The sequence below is a fragment of the Branchiostoma floridae genome, chromosome 5 (genome assembly GCF_000003815.2).
Source record: "Branchiostoma floridae strain S238N-H82 chromosome 5, Bfl_VNyyK, whole genome shotgun sequence".
NCBI classification, from domain to species: domain Eukaryota; kingdom Metazoa; phylum Chordata; class Leptocardii; order Amphioxiformes; family Branchiostomatidae; genus Branchiostoma; species Branchiostoma floridae.
Window position 1 is genome coordinate 19378217 of NC_049983.1, and position 19739 is coordinate 19397955.

Consider the following 19739-nt stretch of genomic DNA (forward strand, 5'->3'; position numbering starts at 1 on the left):
CTACAATGTTAGAAGATCTGCAATGGAACAATCTACAGGCCAGAAGGAAGTCTGCCCGCCTTACCATGCTTTACAAAATAAAACATAACATTGTCCACACAGAAGGGTTGAGGGGAAAACTACAACCCGCCCCAACCCGAGCGAGACGTTCTCATGACAGGCAGTTGGTTCGACCTGTCTGTCAGGCGCGATACAGCGATCCAGTCATATCGCCTATCGGTTTTCTAGCGTACTGCAGTGAACTTTCGGTTTTGATATCTAGTGTTCTGGCCATGCTATGGTCCAGATACATAAGTCTAAGATAGATCTAGTTGTAGTTTTATGTAGTTTTGTATAGGAAACAAAAGGTGGGAAAAGTTTAAACTATGTAAATCTTATCTTAGTATGAAAATCTTATCTTATAGCAAAGAAGGCTGTTGTAGCGTTTCCTCATAAATTAGATGTGACGTACCCTGCCGATGTAAATGATTTATGTTAAATAATTTTCGTTTGCCTCGTGATGCCTCAAATATGAAACTGACATCATTTACTACTATAGAATTATAGTATCCTGTCATTAATTATGCAAATGAAGTATCTATTTGCATGATTGATTTCCTAAGAATTTCGGTCTTTCTCAGTTACATATGTGAGAAGTTTCATGGAATGTAGGGATTTATAAAATTTCCTCATTACTTATGCAAATTAGACATTGATTTGCATATTTAGCATCTTATTATATGCAAAATACATTAGACCTACAAAACCTAATAAAACATAACGATCCGTCGAAACATTCTTGATTTATTTTCTTCTAACCTTTTAAACAATTTCCGGAAATAAAGGTGCAAGGGAACCCAAACTTACAGCACTTACTCTCTGCCCCAAGAGATACCCACCTTTAAAAAATCAAGACCGTGACATGTCAGGAAACATGAAATACAAAAACGGTAGTTCCGCTGCAGTACCTTAGGGAGTAGATAGGGGATCCATTATCGACCTTCGATTTCCTGACCCTTACCCACCTACCAAATACCATTAAATATCCATCCAAGACTTATCAAGTTTTGCTGTTCACAGACACACACACAGATATTTCTATGGGGTATAGGGGGTTATGGATAGAGGGGTTGTCACCTGGCGGCTAAACATGCCCAAATATAACCTATTTGGCGAAGGTAAATATAGATTTTCAGAATTTACCGCAAGCAATTTGAGGCAAGCTTAACTTTTTTTCTAGCGTTAATTGTGTTTGCGAGGCTTCTCCCAAGATGGAATCACTGCATGGATATGTGTGCGTTCAAGACTGCGTTGTGAGCATGGCTAGCAAATAAACATCTTTTTCATACCAAGACTCACAAATCCATCAGAACCCGCGTCGCCAAGGTGTTTTTTAACACCATTCTTGTTAATCCTTATCATGGAGGCTTTAACATGCAATGGGTCACAGATGCCACAGATTTCACATTTTAACAACTTGATGGATATTTGGACATATTACATGTACGTGACTGACTTTCCCAAATCCAATACATTTTGTCTGAACATTGAAAGCAGAAGAATTCTAAAGCAGTAGTAATGGCAGACATATTGTTAATTAAATCAGCAGAAGGCAACAATTACAAAAATAGACCATATAAACTTAATAGATAGTCTGATGATAATAATGATAATAAAAGCAACAACTGTATAATAGGGATAATATTTAATCTCCCCTATAGGACTCTCTGAGAAGAAAGATATGTAGGCTAATTTACATGCACATTAATGATTAATTTAGCAAAGATTTGGTAGTAGTTGGTATGTGAGAACTTGTTCATTCTTTACTGCTCAGTATAAAATGCATAATATATCATGTAGTTTCTGGTATCATTAAAAACTGTCAAATATTAAGAAAATGATACTGCACCGTGCACAAGTTCTAATCAAGTCGGATTAAAATTTGTCAACAGTTACAGGCCCTTTGGGAGGACCTGAAGTGCACTTCCCGTGATGCAAAGCGGGCTATCACCAGATATTGATCGCTCGTTGATAGGATGCAACATGTTCCAGATCTGTCATCCATGTCAAGTGGCAATTACAGCTCTCATATCAAGCAATTTGGAGCAATTTTGTCCCCCTGTAAACTACATGATTGGTTCCACATTTTCAGTTTCCCATGGAAAGCAAAATTTTTGATTAATATGCAAAAATTTCTCATTTAGCACTCTTGTTCTAGTAATTCAAAAATCGAACAGATTGGTTGATGGGATGGAGATGTGCAGATTCTTGATAAATCTAATAAAAGATGGGCCTAACTGTATTACATGTGATTATGCTGAATAAGTGTCAGCAAAGTGGTATAAGGATTGTGTGGGCCATTAACAGATGTTTGCACTTTGCAAAGTCATTCATTGCAGACATTTGTAAAAAAAATCAATGTCCATCTTTTCAAGAAATATATTTTGACTCTGAATCAAAATCTATATGGTAGCTCTTTTTTCCCCAGATTTCCATTAGCAGAAAATTGGACCTTATGAATGTGTTAAGGACTATAAGGGCACAATTATCATGGGATCTTCCTTATCTCCAAGCAGATATGAGGGAGTCTGTATCATTCTGGTTTTCTAGCTAACAATTTCTGTCACAAACTGCCTTGCAAAGGAAACAAACAGCAAGAAAAACGTGGCAACTTAGTCTTTAACAACACCTTCTTAGAAAATTGGGTCTTCTCTCTATAGCATATTTTCCCAGTAAAATGATAAGTCAACCACTATATTTTTTACCCAGTTGTTTTTAACAACGAAAAGACTGCATTTTGTGTGAATGATTTTCATTTGACACTTGGCCAACAACTATAATGCCTGTACGTAATATTTATCAGTGCCAGTGAAATCCCCCTCTCAAAGTCTTTTGTCATCCGTCAAATAAAGGACCTTTATATTGCACTTAGTAATAATTCCTTTCACCCACTTCATCGCTGCCGGCATTCTATTTGCCTTATCTTAACTAAATCTCCTGCAGTTTACAACTAGAGTTCCTTACATTTCCTGCTATAATTTCCTTTCAGTACTGAAATTTTGTCACTTAGTCTTTTACTTTCGCATTTCTGTAAAGGTCGCTTGAAATAACTGTACGGTATGTTCAGTATGTTGGTAAATCAATAGAGTACACGTATAGTATACATCAGGTATATAGCCCACCCCCAATATAAAATGTACGGTCCCCTTGTACTCTATATGGTTATTGCAGTGGTTCCTCTTATCACAGTTACAGCAAATAGAGATAAGGGCTTTCATAAGTACATTGGACAAAGATTCTTTGAACGGCCCACATTATTCATCTAAAAATACAGCAAGCACTTATGCAAGGAATCAGCTAGCGATCCTTATAGCCCTTAGGTTATGCCTGAAGAATGACAGCATATCTTCAGTCTAAATGCACAGAACTTTCTGAATGATGCGGTCATTTTGAGGACAGACCTTATTCATACAGTATATCATCACAAAAAGTTGACAGATTTGGCACAGTCAGTAATATTTCAGACTGAGTGTACTTTTTATAGCTGGGGACGTGCATATCACAAGACGCCAATCCAAACTGCTTAGGGATGTTGCTATATAGAATGCTTCCTCCCCTTATTTAGGGCATTATGTTCCTGAACTGCCCGTACCAAGTTGTGTCTCTCTTGTCTTGTTATTCAGCAGTCTACATTGACCTTAACTTTCTTGATAAGTGTACAAATAATTGAGCCGTATCCTGTCACACCCTTAAGCTAAGGAATCTACTGTTGCTGCCAACTGTATGTAAAATATTTTGCCGTGGATGCTGCGTGTATTGATTGGAGGTTACCGCCATACGTTGGGACCCAGCCAGGAACTAGGTAAATCTAGATTAATGTGTTTATGAAATGTAACCAATTGTGGGAATTCTTCATCCTCGCCTTTCTGTAATAAAATTGGTAAAGAAAGTGCCTAGATTCCATAACTACATACAGCAGTGTTGACTAACAGTAGCATCCAATTTCAGCAATTGGTTTGTTAGGGCGTGCTCTCTAATAGTGTTCCAATGTTGCAGCCTTGAAGCGAAGGCATGCATTTATGAGTAGCTGTCATGAAACTGACAATGGATCATATTAAATATTGAAAGGTAATCTATTTGTTACGTTTAGTTTAGTTTTCATGGTACACTGGCATTTCCCTGTTCCTCTCTTTGTGCGGGCCTTATTGTGCCCTTGTGGGAGGAACATAATGGTAATGTATACACCAGGCTCCTTCAGGCAGGACAAAAACCATTGTCTGTACTTCAAAGGGGCTGTTGTGGTGAGGCAAGTGACAAATGGCCTTGCTTTGGACATCCCCACAGCTTGTAATAGCATCTGTAGTAGTCGGTGCGCAATGACCGGTGATGGGACGCTGCCCACTATCAAATTTTCGGGGCAGCCCCATTGGATATCGGAGGTGATTCCGTCTTTTGGCGCAGGCATGTGGAAAATGTGCTGAAAGGCTTGATAATGAATTAGTTGTGTTAGGGAGGGAACGTGATCCGTGTCAAATCCTGCTCAGGTGGACTGATCCTGCAGACTTAATTCACATATGGCAGTCTCTCTGTCAGACATGATATAATGAAACTAATTAGGGGAGATGGGGGAATTGCTGCTGGTGTGGAAAATAATGCATAAAGTGCCCTGCTCTGAATAAGGGACCAATGCTCCGGGGGACTTGACGCGACAGTGAACCTGTCTTTCCCAGAAAAAATGACAAAAATCAATACATAATAAAGTCCCTAATTGAATAAATATATTGGTGTTAGCGCTGAAGCTCTAATGGGCATGCACGTCAGAAAGCCAGGCATTTGCAGGGGTGGCTTTATGAATGACAGTGCGCAAGGCTGGTGATCCCCCAGAGTTGTGGAACGAACCACGTCACTTCCTGATGCGAGGTGATCCCCACATGCATGCCAGCGTGTGTTGGCTAGGGATCCTGGCTGATTAGAATGAGTGGGGCCCCCGGCTTAATAGCACTGGGCGTGACAGTATTAAGAAATCCTCAGTTGGCTATTGTGTGAGATCAATTGAAATTACGCGTGCAGTCGGAGCAGGAGCCATTTCGGCGTGGTGGCTTGCCGGCACCCATTTCCTCCTGCCTGTTGGACTGTTATCTCCACTATGAGGGCTGCTGATGGATGAATGATTTGCAGACAGAGGAGCTTCAGTTTATTGTGAAGTGCGGCTTTGGGTGGTGTGATTTAGAGGATACGATGGTGGCGACGAAGACGGCTGCTGCAGCCGTGCTCCTCGTTCTCCTAGCCTTGCAAGGAGCTGGAGGCTGCCCCAAGCAGTGCAAGTGTGATGCCAAGACGCAAGAAGTTGCCTGCGCGGGAAAGGGGTTGACAGAAATTCCGTTCGGATTACCTGTGGATTCCAAGCGGCTGATCATCACGGACAACAACATCGCCGAAGTGACGGGGAGACAGCTGAGTAAGCTCTCCCTGCTGGAGTACCTTGAGCTCTCCAACAATAAGATCTCCAAGATCCATTCAGGAGCCTTCAAGAAGCTGGTCAAGCTACGATCCCTCCTTCTTGCAGGTAATAATCTGACAATGATATACAAAAATACTTTTGATGGCTTGGACAATTTGACTTACTTAGATTTGAACAGTAACAACTTGCTTTTGCTCCAAGAGAACATCTTCAGTAATTTGCCCCGCCTAGATACTCTTAAGCTTGGGGACAATCCACTCATTTTTGTCCAAGAAAAAGCCTTCAAGGGCTTGCCAGGCCTGAGAGAGTTTGTGATGAAGAATACCAACGTTACCATTATGCCATACACCGCTATTCGGTCACTATCAGGCCTTATGACTTTAAGGTTATCACAGGATAACTTTGACACAATACAAGACAGGCCCTTCAAAGGTATGAGAAAATTGCGTAAGCTATACCTAACCGATTGGAAGAAGCTTTCTAGTCTTGGTGATGATGTGTTTCGTGGCCTCAACCTAGACTTGTTATCCCTAAGAGGGTCACAGCTATCATCAGTGCCAGTGAAGGCTCTGAGACGTTTGAGGCATTTAAAAACACTAATTCTGACAGGACTTCCAATCAAAAGATTGATGAGAAATTCATTCAAGAAATTGCCAAAATTAGAAGAGCTGTACCTAAATAACATGGAACTCATTTCTGTTAGTGCCAGTGCCTTTTATGGTCTAAAGAGGCTGAAAATCTTGGACCTGTCCAAAAATAAATTGACAACTCTTTACCGTGACTGCTTTGGCACAAGTTCTGTGCCCAGCCTGCAAGTGTTCAACCTAGCAGACAATGACTGGAATTGCAACTGTGAATTGCAGTGGTTGATGGAAATCTTACGGACCATTCCCGAAAGTGGGAACTCTGTAAACTGCGAAGAACCCCGAAATCCCGACGCCCCAGACATCCCCATCCCCCTGCGGAATATGACAGAACAAATTGCCGCCCAGTCATGCAAGCCACCTTCCGTGTCTGTAAGAATTGGGGACCCTGACGGAAACGACACAGTGAAGGTGGGGACCACTGTAGTTATCCATTGTAACGCTTCTGGGGATCCCAAACCGATCATAGAGTGGGGTGGGCCGTGGGGACACGGGCGTCTGGCCTCCACTCACAGCGAATATGAGGAGAAAAGTCACTTCCTGGCGCTGGGTCCAGACGCCCTGGTTATCACAGAAGTGAAAGGAAAAGACAGCGGGAATTACACCTGTTTTGCACGGAACGGGGCAGGGACGGCACAGGCAATCATACAGCTACGTGTTCAGGGTAGAATGAAGAATCTCGACCCAGAGCAGCGAATAGGGCGAAACGGGAACAATCCCTTCACAAACTCAACACTGAAGAGCAACCAGTCCGACTATCCGGCAACATTTGACCAACTCTTCCCCATCCTCCTCGGCAGCATTTTAATGGGGAGTGGCACATTTTTGGCCGTAGTAATTCTATGTTTGATAGTGTTCCTAATCTTGAGCAAGGCAAAGAAACCAAGGGGACCTGATCTTGGGGATGAGTATGTAGCAGCTTCTCACGATTCAGGTGGAGCGGGAGGTGGAAAAGGAAGAAAACTAAGGACCAAGATTTAATGTGTGCCACCGTGCATCACTCACGGGACAACGGTTCCTGCTAAACTTATTGTTGGTGATGCCGGAAAGGGTGGGTGAACTCCATTACTTGCTTGCTGAGTTTATGACCAAAATGGAGAACTGCGCACCATAGCTGAAGGGCAGAAGATCCTCTGCAGCAGTATCATGAGGGTTGGTAAGTCCATGATTTATGGTAGGGAAAGAATGGGGCACAGACGTGCAGCACTTTGGTGCTTCCATTTGGCCCTTGGGAGCAATTTCTCTAGTGTTGGCAATTTTTAAGCTGCAATTAGTGGGGAGGAGACTGAATCCCTAGGACAGCTCTGAGGCTACAATGTCGTAAGCTTGGCCACCTCGCCATTAAAAGAGGCAAATGTACCAAGTTGCCTCGGCGTGTTAATTCTTCCTAATGTGGCAATGGGGTCAGCCAAAGTGACCACAGTAATGAGTTCTCAGAACTATTGCTCTCCACCTGTTCACGGTGACGTCCAAGTTTGATTGGTGATGCAATAAACATAAGCTGAAATGGGACTGGATTATACATGTGTGTTGTGTTAAATGTAGACTGGCTCTAACTGATCAGAGCCAAACCGACTAAAGCTCCGTCTTTACAACCCAAGTCAGCCGGTCTAATCCTTTGAGCTGTACGTTGACATATTCCACAGGTTGTTTTTGCCATAAACATTTAAATGACTGCACACGTTTATGCACACCGGTGGGTTTGGGTCATTCCCCGATGATTGGAAAGGAACTGCTTTGACGACATAGTAGCTGCCCTCGAGGCACAAGAGGGAGAAAGTGTATCAAAATTGAGCTGACAATTCCTCGGAGGGAGATATGAGGTTCAATTTTAGGTCCAGCCTGTAAATAGTGTAAGATGAGGTCTGGTCGTTGACTGAAAAGGAAACCACCAGCTGCAAAATAGGGTGTGGCAGCTGCTATGGGAAATGCCAGAAATGCAGTTGATGTATTTGCATCAAGGAATATTTTTATCTCATCGGGGCTCACTGGAGTGGTGCGTGTTGGCTATAGTGTGTTTAGTGGAGCGGGGTAATGTGTATCGGTGCTTTTACCTCATATCAGCAGTGGGATAATTGTGAAAAAACATGGCAGATTTTGCCAGGAGTGCTTATTTGCCAGTGTCTTGTGGGACTCGGCATGCAATCTGTCTTCTCCTGTCTTACAATTGATGTAACAAGGATAACATCAGTGCAACTGAGGTCACCGCCAATAGTCGTCGTTACACAATCTTTTTCCAAGAAGCAGCTCACTCAACATGTCAGTAACAGTTTGATGGTAACGGCAAGCAGCTTGTATCATATGTCCTGCTGATTTTTACCCATTTATATCAGACTGCATTACATTCCTGACCCAATCTGCAGCACAGCTCCACATAGTGTCATGGCTATGGTATAACAGCGGAGAAAAATCCAATAAACGTAGCCATCAAATCAGGTCGTTCTTCCTCGGCAGCATGCGTAGGCATGCACCTGTGAAAATATGGAACTGGGACTGGGTATAAAAGGGTTTCCCTCGTATATAACTAGCCTTGAGCTCAAGGAGGGGGAAATATATTACAAATCATATATTTTCTTTTTGGTTGTGTTTTTTATATTATACACGTACATGAAACACAGAAAGAAAGGATTAAGCCAAGCAAAATATTCATCCATAATGATTGAAGGACAGTACATTATGGTGCATAAGAGCCCTTTGATAATTAGATCTATGGATTATTGGTATCTCCTATGGGCCTCTTGGTTTTAGGCTCCTGTGCAGACTATACATGATAAACGATCCAATAATATGGATTCAGTCCTGCTTTTGATTATTGGATACATCTGCAGGATTTTTAGTGATTTTTCATTTTAAGAGGATTTTTGACTTAAACTGAGGATGAGAACTGGATGGTATCAAGCATTGCTTAAGAAGTCTTAATACTAAACATACTTATTATCAGAACTTGAGCATCACCATTCTTTGAAATGATGAATGCATTGTCAACTAACACCATGTCTGTCTGTAACAGATCTGCCATCAACTTTGTTCACTTAGATACTATCTTCGTTTGCTTTCCAGCATAATCTTCCAGTTGTGCAGAACACACATGTACATTTCCTAAGAAAAATTACTGCACCAATTCCTATTAGGCAAGGGATTGATAAATTGATGTGTTTTCAGTGCTGATCCATTTTGGGCAGCAGTGGTGGAAATTTCATCGAGCTGTCCGTTCTTTGAGCAAATAAATGATGTACAGATTTTAGGTCTTACTGAGGGGGTTATGAAAGGTCATATATAGGCAATACCAAAGAGAAGAAAATGGATAACACGCAAAGCCCTCCAGCCAGCATATTTGTGCGATTAGATTTGTCCTTTGTAAAGATTTATCAAGCAGTTGCTACAGCCTGCGCAGTGTTTTACATCATCAGGTCAGGTCTATTTCTCAGCTCGTTATGCAACAAGGTAATTCTTCACTTCCCCAACAGACGGAATTTAATTACCGCTCAGCAAAATGGTCTTTGACAGGCCAGAACCAGAATTGCTTTGTTAGGCCCTCCGCCTAGCATATTAAGCTTCTCATGTGTGTCCTGCACATAAATTTCCCTCGCAGGCTTCTCTACTGGCAGGAAATCCCGGAGTTGATTGTCGAGCCTGGCCAATCTAATTTGTACCTTTTCTCCCGGAATCATCTCCAACAGGTGTGAACTGGTGACAGTTTTCTATGAAACGTCATTCACACCTGGTGCCTTCCAATTAGATATGACTTCCCTGGCTTTTATGCAGATCAAGTCAATTCTTGTGGCCATTATGAAACAGGGGCATCCTTTCTTTAGAACAAATGGCTGTGATGATATATCATTAGGGGCCCTGGCGGGTGGTGCTGTGAATGTTGTAATCTGGTCTTGTTCAACATGTATAACTACCCATTTTCCATTGAAATGAAGCTGGCTATAATGAACAGGAAACTATAGATTATTATGAGGGAAACATTACTCACATTGACTCTTGAGCCAATTTTCTAGTGTTTCTCTAGACTTGATCAGTAAAAAAGGGTTTTTGAGAACAACAGTTTATTTTGAACATGGCAAAAAAAGTCGTGAGCTTGAACCAGCGATTACCTTCTACGTGTTGACATGTGGAAAAGGAAGCTAGAAACAGGTGGCTAGATTTACCATGTTGCACACTGTATTGATTTTTGCAGCAGAGTATGAAGACGAATGTTCCAGGGTTATCTTTACACTGTGTAAGGCCAGTGCAACATGTAATGGCAAAGGTTTCTAAGTCTTAAATCAGCCGAAAGTAGGTGTGTTTGCTAATCCCGGCCTCAGGAAGGTTTATCAGTGGTCTGTATCTGCACTCTTCATTATGGAGCATCGGGTAATTGTGCTGCTGAGCTGATAAGTCAACTACTTGGCATTGCTTCCTACTCATCAACAGATAGTATCGGCCTGGAATGATGAAAACCAGTTACTTGCTACAGAAAGATAATGATAACAGTCTGTTCCCTGTTGCAGCACAGTCACGCAGCTGACTGTGGGCTTCAGAATCCTCCATGTTTCGTATCAAAATGTTTTGGAAGCATAGCACTACATACATTTTAGTTTAAAAGAATTTTTGCAAGAGCAATTTGGCTTGTTGCTTGAAGGAAAACTGTAACACCGTATGGATTTTTACCAAAACTAACATTACCCATAGGCACACAAGCTGAGTGCTATACACATACTTATATGTCATCATCATCATCATCATCATCATGGTAGATGCATCTACATGTACTGAGGCAGGCCATCTACCAGGACTTTAAGGCAAAATTTGAGGAGAAATACTACTCAACAAAAGCCCAGAGATAAGTCTGAAGCCATAAAGGGAGTAACTGCATGTCCAAGATGTCATCTCTGAATCAGATCTGCTAGCAGGGTCCATTAGCACATTATGTAGCTGAGCAACTCCCCAGTAGTCCTCTATGATCTAATCTTGAATATTTCATGGGCATCTTGCCCCAAGGTCAATTAACCATTTGTCTGAGCCAGTGTTGAAGACCTTTGACATCCACAAAATCTGGTAGAGCTACGTTCCTAATTGTTGCATATCAGAACCATCTACAAATCTTCACAGCTCGGTTGCACTGTAAAGCCCCTGACAATTGCCGCATTATTGAGCTGTTTATCTTATTTGCTGAATCTGCAAGCATAAGCAGACCTGGTCTGCTCTGTCTTAAATTCCTCATTCGCATCACAAATTTGACTGAATGAAATTTGTTGTGTAAATGTTTATGGAGGGAGGACATTTCATCCCCTATATATTATCAGTGGGAATATAATATTCTTAACTTATTTGGCTTGGGAAATTCTTTTTCTGATTTTTTTTCTTTTCTATTGCTCTCCAATGTTCAGCGTTCTTCAATAAAGCATAATAGGGTAATTTTTAATGCCTCAGTTAAAAATCAATTCCTCCTAGCTTTCTGTCATAGTTTCATTTACTCGCTATTGAACGGTCATCTGATAGGGAAAAATGCTGCCCAAATTACAAAATTCCAATGTCTACGGAAACTCTGGTGGCAGGGTTGGACAAGTCCACTAGCCCGATTATCCAGGGCAAGTGAAAGGGCTGATAGGGCAAGCATATGTCCTACCCCACTTATTTGATTGGGCAAGAAAGATTTTTCCATGAGAGAGATTCTGATATACTTGTTACCTTTCAAAGCCATAGGATCAAGCCTTGGTCAAAATTGAGCCAACAATGAAAGAATTCCATTGTCAAAGGTCATTTAAATGTCCAGACGTGAAAAGTCAGTTCTAGCAAGTACATTTTCTATCTTCTTGTCTGATAGGACAAGTGAACTTTAGAAAACTTGTCCAACCCAGCTGATAGGCCCGCCATGTACACACCTGTCTGCCAGAGAGCAGCAGGTGGACACAGAAAATTCATTACAAAACCGCGCACCCACCCACCATGCCTGACAAGTGTGACCAATGGGCTCTGTGTTACAATGCTAAGACCATCTTCTATTATTCTAGCCAACTGCTTTCATTGAATTTCTGGCACAATTCATCCGTACTTTCTGTGATGAAGTTTGCTGTTGTTTGGCAACATCTGGTCTGTCTGGCCAGTAATGTTCCTGCAGAAGGAATAGTTATCATCTTATCACACAGCCAGGCCCCTCTGTCCTAACTAAGGTCAAGGGTTCTGCATATTCATGCACTTTAACCATCTGGTATGCTATCAACAGTTGACAAGGCCTGAACAAAAAAAAATAATGTTTATTGCAGCATTTGCATTTCCCAGAAGATTGTTGCTGCAAATTGTTTTCAAATAGATACAGATTTCTGAAATAATGATATCATGATATCAGAATTTTAGTAAAACTATCTGTGATAACAGATAATAGTTAATTCATCAGGATCCAAGTTGAATGTTTACACGGAAGCAAATTCTTCACAATGTCAAAAAATAGTACTTGTCCATGGTGCTGAATAGATAGTCATTGTGAGTTCTTGCACAAGATTGGCATTCTTGCTTGCGAGGGACATTTCGCATTCAAACTGCATGTAAATAGGAGAGACAAGATTGCTGCCACTTCCTTTTGTGACAGCTTGAGTGAATTTTGCCACTGACTATGGAGCAAAAGGAAAGAAAAGACAGTTCCAGTAGGGATACTACTTGCATGTTGCGGAGGCAGTTATATTGGTTAATGCAATTCTGTCTGTACCAGTTGAATGTGAATTCCATTCACCATGTATGTGCACATCTGCCATACATTGTTCTTGACATAGTGTCTCATCCACTGATCTTATGAAGTGATATGCCACTAATTTATTAAAGAAATCTGGGTTTCCTTCCCGAAATGTATACCATGAGTGGCTTTGTCAAAATCTCAACCCTAGTCTCAAGTGGTTGCTTTTATCTGGCCTTTTCAAATTGTCTGCTCATAAATATACAGATTATCATTCCTTGGAAACCAATTTTTGCATTGTTGCACACATCCATGGCGCCAAGAGCTGTTAAGGCAGTGGCTATGGGGCCGCCAGAGGGTTATGAAAACAGTCTGTATCAATCTTGCTAAGAGAGACAATAATATTCAGATTAACTCAATTTTTGTTGCCAGATGGAAAGATATCGGGTCAATATGGGAGGACAGTGACCCTGAGAAGAAATTTATGGAGGATGATGAAATATCGATTATGATACAAAGCAGACATGCATGTGCCAAATCAGTGGGCTGTAGGCAACAAATTAAAGAATGGAAAAGCTTATCATGAAGGGAAGTTTTTGTTGTTCAAGTTCAAGTTGAAAAAAAGTTCCAGCTGTAGAAATCTACCTCCTACAGTATGATTTGTTGCTGAAGCTTTGCGTTGTCAAGAAAGAACAGTCTCATTTTGAATTAAGAAATGCATGCATCTTTTTGTTTTTGTATTTTATAACATTTTTGCCCTCAAAGTAACGAGTAAAGCCTTGAGGGCTACAACTCAACCCTCCCATCAGCCCCTTCTCCACAGTCCATTCCCTCAGCCAAGAAACATCTCCATTGGTTTGGAATTCAACAGTCACACTCCATTAAGAAGTAGCAGCCAGTACTTTGCATTGCTGCTTGGAGAGATAGAGACAGGATTGATCCATCAGAAAGGCTGCCAGCTGTAGCTCTTTCCATTCCCTCATGGCCACCTAGGTTTTTCCTCAAAAGGTGTTGGCAGACTCAAAGCCTCTGGTCTCATCAACACATCCAAATGGTGGATGGCCTTATCCTAATACTGCCTCTCTGCTGATTTTCTCTCAAATCCCTTCTGACATTTAGCTCAGCGCCATTTCATTTGTCTGAGCATTTGCAGTTGGGTAGGAGGGACAGTTAGTTGATCATTGTATCTTCAAATGAAATGGGATTCAAAGTGATTTGAAATGCAAGTAATTTTTGTATCATGTCAACAGTTTAAAAAAGAACCAAGAATTCTTGTTCACCATCTTTTTGTTTTTGAGTATAGACAGGCTTTGAGGAGTACGCACCATGAAAGGTACCAAAAATTCCCATTTAAACATTACCACATGCAAGAATTACTATTTACTGTACACATTTAAAAGCTCCTAGCACAAGTGTGTTTCACAGTCAGCTGCTTGTCAACATGGGTACCATCCTAAAAATAGACATTCATTTTCATGACAAATCACAGAAGTGAAAGCTCTCCTGCACATATTGAAGGAAGTTTATTCATAAGCATCTGTAAGTACAATCCAGAAGATCTGTCTTACCTTTAGAATTAATCAGATTTTCTGTTCATGTACCTAGCCACACATTGACCACCCTCTGCTCATACCAGTTCACCCAAGACAAGTTCTGATGCCTCAAGTATTGAAACAGGATCTCCTGAAGCAATAAAGGGGGCTTTGAACCCAGAGATTGTTTGATAGTCTGGGGGCCTTCTGGTAAATTTGTGTGCTGTTATTACAGCACCATTCTTACACTTCTCTTTGATATGGTACATGACTTAACACAACGGTGGGGCTTGTCCTCAAAGAATACTAAACAGGCCCTTGTCAGTGTGGACACTGTGTTACATCGCTTCACCAACAGTCTGGATTACAGAGGGCTCAAGGCATAAAGCTCTTGTCCACCCACGCCCTGAAGAACAGAGATATATTAGTTATGGAACTATTGCGACTTGTGGTCAGCAAGGTCAGTGTATGAAAGAAAGTTTATATGAAAGGGTGTGGAAGTGTATAAAGACTGGTGACATGCACTGTGGTAACGTCACCAAAAATAAAGCACACTCATCTTCTAAACATGTATGAAATGAACAATGAAAAAGTTGTGCCACAGGTCATTGTCCCAGATTGGAAAATAAGAACAAAACTTCATGTCCCATCACTAGTATATGACACCTAGCCTGTTGTTATGACGAATAACTCTTTCTGCAGTACAAATGTGAAGGATTTTGCTGCATTGCTGTTGCTTAACAGGGCTTGTTTCACTAATTGGTTCATGTTCTGATCACAATCTTCAAAGCCTCAGCACGGAACAGCCTGCATAGTGTCAAGAACTTGGACCAAGGCAGAGTTCCTCTTTCTATTTTTGTCATGTCTGAATCATTCATCAGGGAATCATTTCCACGCCACAACCCATGTATAATCAATCACCAACAGGCCACCAAAGGCCTGTGAAGGTGTTATTACAATCATACAGTAAACTGAGTCTGATACCTTCCACACCCAGGATATTAGACATATTCATCACTGACGAAGATCTCCGCAGCCATCAGCATGAATGATAATTTACTTCAGGGCTTGGAGACGGTTAATTGACTCCATATTAGGAGCACACTTGATTAATTATTCAGAGCTATCCACCCGTTCTGCGGTTGCCTTTCTGTCAGGTGCACTGGGAGGCAATTTGTAGGCAGTAACTCGACTTCTCCCACTCAATGCAAGGCTGTCTTCCCAACATGTTGTTTGACCTTTCAATATATGATGGGGATTTCATGCATTGAAGAGACAAGCCTGCCATGAAAATGGTATACATTCTCTCTGAATTTGCTGTGTCCCAGGGTGCACTTTGGTCTGTACTGAAAATAACTGGAGGTAAAAGCACGATAGCACTATAGCATACTTGTACTGTCCATCATCTTGTGTTGGAAGTCTCAAAATTGCACCAGTCTTTGTCGCACAGATGTGATGTAATGGCTATATGTATAAAAAAAATCTTGTATTGTGTGCAAGTACGCAAAGCTATAAGAAGAGTCCAAACTCCAGGGTTTTCCTATCTAGTGGATAGATTTGTGGGGGCAGTTTTCTTAATCTTGTCATTCTTTTTGGTACCTAAATTTTTTTTGAGTTTATATAAACACTTGTGGACACTACAGAAGTGAAATAAGCAAAGACTTATCGAAGACAAATTTGTCATAAACGACTGAAAATAGCCGTGCTCACTATTGTGGAGGTTGAGCTGCAGTTGTTCAGCAGTGTGCAACAAAAAATCATCAATCAAGAGATTTACTTGTCCAGTGCCTGTTTTGGTAGGTCATGGAAATGTCTCATCTGTATTTGCACTGAATCATTACAGTTATAGCCTGAATCGTTTAGCTTTCAAATTGGATTTGGGATGCTCTCTTATGAACCATGTCATGCAGCCATCTGACCATCCTTCTATTTGCTTAAGGAAGTGTTGAACTTCTGCAAAAATGCCAGAGGTAGTTTGTGTTTAAAACCAAACTCACCATCTTTGAGGTTCTTCTATGAAATACAGATGGGCAATGTTTCATGTGTAGCTGCCTTTAAGAAACTCTTGTGATCAGATCAGAGTGAAAGATGGGTAATACAACTAACCTGCTGGGTACTACTAACTTACTGGGTGATATGAGCTTGTTTGGGTACCCTAGAGTCTGGCAGTATATTAGGTAAGCTAGTGTGCTTATTTTAGGATACCTAAAGTCCATGGGTATACCAATGTAGTACCAATGACAAGCTTCAAGGAATAAAACAGGAAATGGATAAAGTAGTCTTTTGCTTTCAGGGCTTTGGTCTCAGATGCACTGATGTTAGGCTTGTCTCTATAGAAGGACCTTTGAGTGACTGCTGTAGACTACTTGTATTCTCATGGCACCACCACACTTTGAGCCTCACAAAACAAATCCCTCGTTATTAGCCCATGCTGTAAAACTTAGCCAGTGATGGGTTGGACTGAGGTAATCTAATCAGTGGACAATGGCTTTCCTATAAAGCATGTCATACCCGGGTAACTGTGAAAAGGGATTTCCCCAAAATGGGCAGGAGATCTAGAGCTGACATGGTCTTTCTAATCAGGTTTTATAGCCTTGGATCTTAGTAACCTGCCAATTTTACAAAAACAAGCTGCTTTTGTGCCATTTCTGGTTATAGATCAAATTATTTTAATAATAAACACTGGGGATGACTCATAGTGTGATAGCTTACCTTTCTATGTCCCTATTTAGAATTCCTAAAATTTGGTATGCATCGAGTGCAAAGCTTGATGCAGACCCTACAGCTTGCATTTCCATTGCAAGCAAAACCACAAATTGCAATCTGTCAGTTTTATGAAATTGATCATATACAGTGTAGCACTTAAGTGCGTCATTTGCGGAAATGTGGCAGTATTTGCAGCTGATTGGAAAGTTACAGGCTGACTTGGTGATGAAACCATTTCTACGCTAAGCAAAGTGTTGCCTCTACTGTTGTGACTTTGACTACTCCAGGCCACAGAAGGACCCTGTGAAAAAGGAGCTTTGGATCACGAGGTTACTGCGATACGTTATATTTACAATGACAACGTGAGAGCGCATACGATTCAAGGAAAGATGCGGTCGTATTCTGCACTGTACTCGCAATCAGCAGACTTGTGCGATGTGTGTCGACAATGATACTCATCATCAACGGTGGCTGGTTTTCCACCATATTGTAATCTTTATATGTGAGGTCTGGATTCCCTGGCGGGACTTTGACTGTACAGCATTTAATAAGTAGTGCGAAGCAATTATATAGCATGTTCTGTACATGTGGCAATGTGAGCTGCCGGTGAGAGCCTGCCTTATGTGATGTGTTACTGCATATCAGTACCAGTTGTCCTAGAATCTTGGACCTACACGGTCGGCAAACGTGAGGCCAGGTGCAGAAAGTTGTACAGCATCCATGTTGGAATTTGATAGAATATGATATGACTCTTGACTTAATGAATGTGACTTTAACCTTGCTGATTCAGTTGTTGTAAAAATTAAAGCAGTATCAAAACAAGATAAACTACTGCTTAAAACAAGGTTTTTGTGGTAAGGGTTCCTATGTATATGTATAGTGGAAATAGACTTCTAATCTGACAAATTTTACAATGTTACATCTTTTCTGACATACTTTTGGTTAAAAAAAGGCAGAATCAACTTTTTGAATTTAAACGCGACATGGGAGAACATGTAACAATATCTTCCTTACACAAAATGAGATTATACCATACTTAGATGCATAATTATATGTGACAATATGTCCATGCCATTGATATGAACAGTATATGTATGTGCACACAGATGTCTCTTGTCATTCAGACTTTTATCATTCATGTGGGACATGTGAGCTTGACATGCCTTACCTTACATGGAACATCAAGCAGTCATATTGCAGCATTGTATAGAAATGTGAACCAGATTGCCATGATTGATATGATCATGCCATGAACATCTTTCTATATGAAGTACACAAGTGGAATGTATGTTGTAATCCTAAGTATAACCAAGTTTTGAAGAAAATTATTTTTGCAACAACATGTACTCAAGAACCATGAGTTCTATTATGAAAAATGTTTAGCCTATGTAAAGGAAGGGCTGTCACAGGTTAATATCACCAATGATTGTAGCAGTTCCTGATACATAATCATGAAATTCTAAAGCATGATAACAATGTGATAGTGATTTGAAATTGCAGACGAAATCATCCACCAGCTTACCATTGGTTGGTCATCAAAATTCTGTCCTTCACTTGTTTCAGGACTGTTTTGGAAATCTCCATATCTTTCCAAGTGATCTGATCATTTGGATAATGTTGCCAATAGTGTACATTCAAAACTCCTGTCTGTTAGCCATTGTTTGTGCTACATGCAGTTCAGGTTTACTCAGAGAACTCTTCCTGATGGTTATTCACTAATATTGTATACGGGAACATAAACCTGTGGCTGCACTTCAGACTCCATCCTCCTGTTGATGAGAAATTGGATGAATTATGTATTATATACGTCCTTGGCATTTTCTTGCCATCCATATTGTGAAATGCACTTACTGTCTATGCAGTGCATCAACGTTCTGTGGGAGGATTAATGTGATGAGGATTTTGGAGTAATTCTAGGTTTGATTATGTGCACTCTTCTGTCAGCGGCAGTCCCAGGATGAGTTGTTGCTGACATGTGGCTGCTTTGATGAGATTTTAAAAAAAGCCGGAGGATTTAGGACAGAGTCCAAATATCTAGTAACATCGCTCGCTAAGTAGATTCTGGCAATGGCTTTTATTGCATAGGCAGCTCTTCTGCGAATTGCGAGGTAAATTATGTAAGGATTTGGGGATAAAATGGCTGGGCTGATGTGGAGATGCCAGAAGTGCACGTTCAATATGCTGATTGCCCCAGTATTGATTCCTGGTACAATTTGCTGAGTATCAAGGAAGCTACCGCATCTCATTTTTGTCATACTCCCCGAAGGGTTACAAAACAGAGGAGGAAAAAACAACACGATCCATCAATATCGTTTTTACCAGTTTTACATCAGAATATGCGTATACCTTGCCAATGTATAAAGATTTCCTGATGGATGAAATGTAATATATATTTTGGAAGAAAATTGTTGCCAACAAATTGAGCAGAATATAGCCTACAGTGATATTACATAGTCCAGAGTATGAATACTGGTATGTTACCTTGTCGATTTACTAGAAATAATTGTGCATAAGTAGACATGCTGTATATCAATCAACAGTAAATTTTGGAGCCATAAAAGTAGTCGTAGAAATAGTGAAGAGGTAGTGTCGATAAATAGATACATTGTAGATATCTACTCCGCTTTTGTTGCTTGTAAAGTAAAGTTTCTTGTTGGCTAGCTGGAGGCTTCTCGTAAAATGAATGCTCTTCCTGTACTGCTGCAGGCTGTACTCGATACACACTTTTGAATAAAGCAAATTTTGTGAAGCACCATTGGGAG

The 19739-nt window shown here is 40.8% G+C and overlaps 1 protein-coding gene and 1 long non-coding RNA gene across 4 annotated transcripts in view; both read left to right on the forward strand.

The window, feature by feature from the left end:
* The window catches only part of LOC118415331, a 128943-nt gene that overhangs the window by 65499 nt on the left and 43705 nt on the right, over window positions 1–19739 (forward strand). The gene's annotated exons all lie outside the window — the stretch shown is intronic.
* LOC118415328 (leucine-rich repeat and immunoglobulin-like domain-containing nogo receptor-interacting protein 3) lies at window positions 3980–19732 on the forward strand. The gene has a single exon (XM_035819838.1). It carries the CDS (start codon window positions 5143–5145, stop codon window positions 7063–7065), a length of 1923 nt encoding a protein of 640 aa, XP_035675731.1. The 5' UTR covers window positions 3980–5142; the 3' UTR covers window positions 7066–19732.